The 7,582-nt window shown below is 47.1% G+C and overlaps 1 protein-coding gene across 1 annotated transcript; it reads left to right on the top strand.

Moving 5' to 3' along the window:
• Positions 1–608: 608 nt before the first annotated feature.
• On the top strand, positions 609–1,262 carry LOC123481711 (mitochondrial import receptor subunit TOM22 homolog). Its single transcript, XM_045206461.1, has 2 exons — positions 609–1,008; positions 1,239–1,262. The coding sequence occupies exons 1-2, from the start codon at positions 610–612 to the stop codon at positions 1,260–1,262; spliced, it is 423 nt and encodes a 140-aa protein (XP_045062396.1). The 5' UTR covers position 609.
• Positions 1,263–7,582: the final 6,320 nt, after the last annotated feature.

Here is a 7,582-nt window from a genome sequence, read left to right as displayed (position 1 = left end):
AGAAAATTGCTTTTCTTTTGAAAACAAGGACATTTCTAAGTGACCCCAAATGTTTGAGCGGTAGTGTATATATTTTTCTCTCAAACATCCTTTCTAAATTTAAGAGTAATCCAAGTAATCATCTAGTTTTTCAAAAGTATCCATAATCTGATTACAATATTTTTTGCAGGTAATGCAGGTAATTACAGTTTTTGTTATATAATCTGATTACAAGTAATCAGTTACTCCCCAACCCTGGGGCAGGATAGTGCTGTCTGACAAAGGTTCTCATGTTAGTATCTGAAGATTCATAGAAACCTATCCTTAATCTACTTTGACTATAATTCTATCCTCCTGATTCCTGTTTACAAGCAAAACTAAAGCAGGTAGTACCAGTGACTTGCTCAATACGTAAGTGGTCAGATGACGCGGATGCTAGGCTACAGGACTGTTTTGCTTGCAGAGACTGGAATCTGTTCCGGGATTCATCCAATGGCATTGAGGAGTATACCACCTCAGTATTGTAATAATTCCACAATAAAATATTAAAATACTGATTTGCCCTTCCACCGATTGATGTACATTTTAAATTAGCTAATTAGCTGGTAAGCGGCGCGAGAACTGTTTTCCATGGCTGGAATCGTAGAGCTATCACTGGCTGGGGGCCCAGTCGAAACCCGGCCCCCAGAAGGCGAGATCGATGAAGATGAAGATGAAGAGCTGGATGAGAACCTTATGGAGAGGCTGTGGGGTTTGACTGAGATGTTCCTTGCTACACTGCGCTCTGCAGCTGAGGTGACCGCATCGGGCTCAGTCACTGTGGCCAAGAAGCTGTACAGTTACTCCCGCGTTGCCCTGTGGGTGGGCACTACCTCGTTCATGATCCTGGTCCTTCCGGTGGTGTTTGAGACTGAGAGACTACAGCTGGAGCAGCAGCAGCTAGAGCAGCAGAGACAGATCCTGTTGGGCCCCAACGCAGGGATGTCAGGTGGGATGCCAGGGTTGATGCCTCCCGTTCCAGTGACCGATGTGACGACAGCCTTAGCGCTTCAACCAACGAGGGAGAGTGGAGGCTTGGAAGGAGAGAGAGACAAAGAAGAGGGAGAAGAGAATACAAAGCTACATCTGGTCAGCATATGTGATCATTCCAACATCCAGGATTGGCCATTTTAAGGAGATTAGAGGAGGATGATGTCACTTCCTGGGTGTTGCAATAATGAATATCCCTTTCGCTGTCTCTCTTACTCAACATCCTGCAGAGACTTCTGCACACTGTCTTCTGAGCACTGTGTTTTTACTTCATTTCTTTTTTTATACATAGCGATATAAATATGTATGTGTTCAAGGGGGTTTGGATCAGGTGGATAACTGAAGAAATTAGATTATTATTGTGGTTATAACTGGTTACCAAGAGTGTGTGGTCTGAAGAAAAATGTTTTAATGTGGGTGTGTAGCTACATATGGCCTTGAAACCGTTGTAACCTGTGTTTGGTTTGGGAACGTGTTCATTCCACTCGTGTGTGGGAAAATCATGGTAGACATTACTTACATCATAGATCCGTCATATTCACAATCACAGCTGGTCATTGAGATCTATAGTGTCTGCTGGTTTTCATTGTTACCTCTCCCTCATGAACTGGCTTACACTAGAGAAGCCAGGTAAGGTCATTGTCCATTGACTTGGTGACTTCTTGGTTGAGGCAACAAAGACCAGCAGGCCACAAGACTCCAAAGACAAAGCCATAGATAGGGTGTTAAAGTGTTCTTTGTTGTGAGTGTTAGAATACAGATTGAACAACTTTGCAGTGGGATAGACAATTGAAAAGCTTTGGTGATCAGAGTATGTATGAAAAATGTATGCACTCACTAACTGTAAGTCGCTCTCGATAAGAGCGTCTGCTAAATGACTAAAATATAAATATAATATAAATATAAGTACATATCAGGGTTGCGTTATAAAAAAATATCTGAAACTTTTTAACATCCCACGGAGCACCAATGAATCCATTATAAAAAAAATGGAAAGAATATGGCACCACAACAAACCTGCCAAGAGAGGGCCGCCCACCAAAACTCACAGACCAGGCAAGGATGGCATTAATTTACATTTATATTTACCTCATTTAGCAGACGCTCTTATCCAGAGCGACTTACAAATTGGTGCATTCACCTTATAGCCAGTGGGATAACCACTTTACAATATGTATTTTTTTGGGGGGGTGGGGTGGAAGGATTACTTTATCCTATCCCAGGTATTCCTTAAAGAGGTGGGGTTTCAAGTGTCTCCAGAAGGTGGTGAGTGACTCCGCTGTCCTGGCGTCGTGAGGGAGCTTGTTCCACCATTGGGGTGCCAGAGCAGCGAACAGTTTTGACTGGGCTGAGCGGGAATTGTGCTTCCGCAGAGGTAGGGGGGCCAGCAGGCCAGAGGTGGATGAACGCAATGCCCTCGTTTGGGTGTAGGGACTGATCAGAGCCTGAAGGTAAGGAGGTGCCGTTCCCCTCACAGCTCCGTAGGCAAGCACCATGGTCTTGTAGCAGATGCGAGCTTCAACTGGAAGCCAGTGGAGTGTGCGGAGGAGCGGGGTGACGTGAGAGAACTTGGGAAGGTTGAACACCAGACGGGCTGCACCATTCTGGATGAGTTGTAGGGGTTTAATGGCACAGGCAGGGAGCCCAGCCAACAGCGAGTTGCAGTAATCCAGACGGGAGATGATAAGTGCCTGGATTAGAACCTGTGCCGCTTCCTGTGTAAGGCAGGATCGTACTCTCCGAATGTTGTAGAGCATGAACCTACAGGATCGGGTCACCGCCTTGATGTTAGCGAAGAACGACAGGGTGTTGTCCAGGGTCACGCCAAGGCTCTTCGCACTCTGGGAGGAGGACTAAACAGAGTTGTCAACCGTGATGGCGAGATCATGGAACGGGCAGTCCTTCCCCGGGAGGAAGAGCAGCTCCGTCTTGCCGAGGTTCAGCTTGAGGTGGTGATCCGTCATCCACACTGATATGTCTGCCAGACATGCAGAGATGCGATTCGCCACCTGGTTATCAGAAGGGGGAAAGGAGAAGATTAGTTGTGTGTCATCTGCGTAGCAATGATAGGAGAGGCCATGTGAGGATATGAAAGAGCCAAGTGACTTGGTGTATAGCGAAAATAGGAGAGGGCCTAGAACTGAGCCCTGGGGGACACCAGTGGTGAGAGCACGTGGTGCAGAGACAGATTCTCGCCACACCACTTGGTAGGAGCGACTGGTCAGGTAGGACGCAATCCAAGAGTGAGCCGCGCCGGAGATGCCCAGCTCGGAGAGGGTGGAGAGGAGGATCTGATGGTTCACAGTATCAAAGGCAGCAGACAGGTCTAGAAGGACAAGAGCAGAGGAGAGAGAGTTAGCTATAGCAGTGCGGAGAGCCTCCGTGACACAGAGAAGAGCAGTCTCAGTTGAATGACCAGTCTTGAAACCTGACTGGTTTGGATCAAGAAGGTCATTCTGAGAGAGATAGCAAGAGAGTTGGCTAAAGACTGCACGCTCAAGAGTTTTGGAGAGAAAAGAAAGAAGGGATACTGGTCTGTAGTTGTTGACATCAGAGGGATCGAGTGTTGGTTTTTTGAGAAGGGGTTCAACTCTTGCTCTCTTGAAGACGGAAGGAACATAGCCAGCGGTCAAGGATGAGTTGATGAGCGAGGTGAGGTAAGGGAGAAGGTCACCGGAGATGGTCTGGAGAAGAGAGGAGGGGATAGGGTCAAGCGGGCATGTTGTTGGGCGGCCGGCCATCACAAGTCGCAAGATTTTATCTGGAGAGAGAGGGGGGAAAGCATAGGGTAGGGCAGTGTGAGCAGGACCAGCAGTGTCATTTGACTTAACAAACTAGGATCGGATGTCGTCAACCTTCTTTTCAAAATGGTTGACGAAGTCATCCACAGAGAGGGAGGAGGGGGGAGGGGGGAGGGGGAGGAGGATTCAGCAGGGATGAGAAGGTGGCAAAGAGCTTCCTAGGGTTAGAGGCAGATGCTTGGAATTTAGAGTGGTAGAAAGTGGCTTTAGCAGCAGAAACAGATGAATAAAATGTAGAGAGGAGGGAGTGAAAAGATGCCAGGTCCGCAGGGAGTCTAGTTTTCCTCCATTTCCGCTCGGCTGCCCGGAGCCCTGTTCTGTGAGCTCGCAATGAGTCATCAAGCCATGGAGCAGGAGGGGAGGACCGAGCCGGCCGGGAGGATAGGGGACATAGAGAGTCAAAGGATGCAGAAATGGAGGAGAGGAGGGTTGAGGAGGCAGAATCAGGAGATTGGAGGGAGAAGGATTGAGCAGAGGGAAGAGATGATAGGATGGAAGAGGAGAGAGTAGCGGGAGAGAGAGAGCGAAGGTTGCGACGGCACATTACCATCTGAGTAGGGGCAGAGTGAGTAGTGTTGGAGGAGAGCGAGAGAGAAAAGGATACAAAGTAGTGGTCGGAGACATGGAGGGGAGTTGCAGTGAGATTAGTAGAAGAACAGCATCTAGTAAAGATGAGGTCAAGCGTATTGCCTGCCTTGTGAGTAGGGGGGGGGACGGTGAGAGGGTGAGGTCAAAAGAGGAGAGGAGTGGAAGGAAGGAGGCAGAGAGAAATTAGTCAAAGGTAGACATAGGGAGGTTGAAGTCACCCAGAACTGTGAGGGGTGAGCCATCCTCAGGAAAGGAACTTATCAAGGCGTCAAGCTCATTGATGAACTCTCCAAGGGAACCTGGAGGGCGATAAATGACAAGGATGTTAAGCTTGAATGGGCTAGTGACTGTGACAGCATGGAATTCAAATGAGGAGATAGACAGATGGGTCAGGGGAAAAAGAGAGAATGTCCACAAAAAGAGAGAATGTCCAAAAGAGAGAATGTGCCACCACCCCGCTGACCAGATGCTCTCGGGGTATGCGAGAACACATGGTCAGACGAGGAGAGAGCAGTAGGAGTAGCAGTGTTTTCAGTGGTAATCCATGTTTCCGTCAGCGCCAAGAAGTCGAGGGACTGGAGGGTAGCATAGGCTGAGATGAACTCTGCCTTGTTGGCAGCAAAACAGCAGTTCCAGAGGCTGCCTGAGACCTGGAACTCCACGTGGGTGGTGCATGCAGGGACCACCAGGTTAGAGAGGCAGCAGCCACGCGTTGTGAGGTGTTTGTATAGCCTGTGCGGAGAGAAGAGAACAGGGATAGACAGAGGCATAGTTGACAGGCTACAGAAAATGGCTACAATAATGCAAAGGAGATCGGAATGAAACAAACTAAACATCTGGGAAAGGAGAGAGCAGGGCCTCCCTCACTTATGTTTCACTGAAACACCCAAATATAACTCTCCCAACTTCCACCTCAGAAACTATAATTGTTGTAAACAACAGCGGTTCAATGTTTTCTAGGAATAGACTAACTTAGTTTATTCAGCTAGCTAACTTGGTACAGTATTCTTCCGTGAAAATCGTCCAGGGCACCTAGTCATATGACGCCACAGCCAACTAGCATGCCGGACTTCAACAACACGGTTTAGCACCAATACTCGGCCACAACAAACCACCAGTGTGTCAACATGCCAAGCAGAGAGGCAACAAAGAGACCAAAGATAACCCTGAAGGAGCTGCAAAGCTCCACAGCGGAGATTGGAGTATCTGTCCATAGGACCACCTTAAGCCGTACACTCCACAGAGCTGGGCTTTACGGAAGAGTGGCCAGAAAAAAGCCATTGCTTAAAGAAAAAAATTATCAAACACGTTTGGTGTTCGCCAAAATGCACGTGGGAGACTCCCCAAACATATGGGAGAAGGTACTATGCTCGGATGAGACTAAAATTGAGCATTTTGGCCATCAAGGAAAACACTATGTCTGGCGCAAACCCAACACCTCTCATCACCCCAAGAACACCATCCTCACAGTGAAGCATGGTGGTGGCAGCATCATGCTGTGGGGATGTTTTTCATCGGCAGGGACTGGGAAACTGGTCAGAATTGAAGGAATGATGGATGGAATTAAATACAGGGAAATTCTTGAGGGAAACCTGTTTCAGTCTTCCAGAGATTTGAGACTGGGACGGAGGTTCACCTTTCAGCAGGACAATGACCCTAAGCATACTGCTAAAGCAACACTTGAGTGGTTTAAGGGGAAACATTTAAATGTCTTGGAATGGCCTAGTCAAAGCCCAGACCTCAATCCAATTGAGAATCTGTGGTATGACTTAAAGATTGCTGTACACCAGCGGAACCCATCCAACTTGAAGGAGCTGGAGTAATTTTGCCTTGAAGAATGGGCAAAAATCCCAGTGGCTAGATGTGCCAAACTTATAGAGACATACCCCAAGAGACTTGCAGCTGTAATTGCTGCAGAAGGTGGCTCTACAAAGTATTGACTTTGGGGGGGTGAATAGTTATGCACGCTCAAGTTTTCAGTTTTTTTGGTGTTATTTCTTGTTTGTTTCACAATAAAACATATTTTGCATCTTTAAAGTGTTAGGCATGTTGTGTAAATCAAATGATACAAACCCCCCAATTCCAGGTTGTAAGGCAACAAAATAGGAAAAATGCGTGTGGGTGTGAATACTTTCGCAAGCCACTGTATAATAGGCGGTCAGAGGAAAGAATACAAAATTGTCAAAGACTCCAGTCACCCAAGTCATAGAATGTTCTCTCTGCTACCGCACGGCAAGCGGTACCGGAGCGTCAGATCTAGGACCAAAAGACTCCTTAACAGCTTCTACCCCCAAGCCATAAGACTACTGAACAATTATTTAAATGGCCACCCGGACTATTTACCTTGACCCCCCCATTTGTTTTTACACTGCTGCTACCCCCTGTCTATTATCTATGCATAGTCACTTTACCCCTACCTACATGTACAAATTACCTTGACTAATCTGTACCCCCGCACCTTGACTCGGTAGCAGTACCCCCTGTATATAGCCTCATTATTGTTATTGTATTGTGTTACTTTGTATTATTTTTTACTTTAGTTTATTTGGTAAATATTTTCTTAACTCTTTCTTGAACTGCATTGTTGGTTAAGGGCTTGCATTTCACAGTAAGGTCTACACCTGTTATATTCAGCGCGTGTGACAAATAAAGTTTGATTTGATAAGTAATTTGTAAGATATTGAACATGTGGACTTGATCTATCTTGTAAGTGCCTAGTCAGTTGCACAACTGAATGCGTCTTCCACATTGAACCCAACCCCTCTGAATCAGAGAGGTGCGGGGGGCTGCCTTAATCGACATCATCTATGCCGGGGGAGCAGTTGTTGTGGGGGTTAACTGGTCTCACCTTGCTCAAGAGCAGAGCAGCAGATTTTTCCACCTTGCCAGCTCAGGGATTCAAACAAGCAACCTTTCGCTCAGTGTCCCAACGCTCTAACCGCTAGGCTACCTGGGTTGACTTACTGAGGTGTCCCATTTTCCTGAATCCCAATACACACACACACACACACACACACACACACACACACACACACACACACACACACACACACACACACACACACACACACACACACACAGATATGCTAATCTCCGCGCTGTCTGATCCACTCAGGCCTGTCTAACACACACCGTGGTGCCAAAGCGAATCACAGCATGTCACTCAAAGCCTGACTGGGTCTCTT

Source organism: Coregonus clupeaformis, chromosome 23, assembly GCF_020615455.1.
Source record: "Coregonus clupeaformis isolate EN_2021a chromosome 23, ASM2061545v1, whole genome shotgun sequence".
Lineage (NCBI taxonomy): Eukaryota > Metazoa > Chordata > Actinopteri > Salmoniformes > Salmonidae > Coregonus > Coregonus clupeaformis.
Note: the sequence above shows the minus strand (reverse complement) of the source record. Positions and strands in the feature narration are given on the sequence as shown.

Excerpts from the sequence above, each read along its gene's own strand:
- LOC123481711 (XM_045206461.1), top strand. The coding sequence starts at position 610 with ATGGCTGGAATCGTAGAGCTATCACTGGCTGGGGGCCCAGTCGAAACC. Across the intron at positions 1,009-1,238 it reads CTCCCGTTCCAGTGACCGAT|AGACTTCTGCACACTGTCTT; the intron begins GTGACGACAGCC and ends AACATCCTGCAG.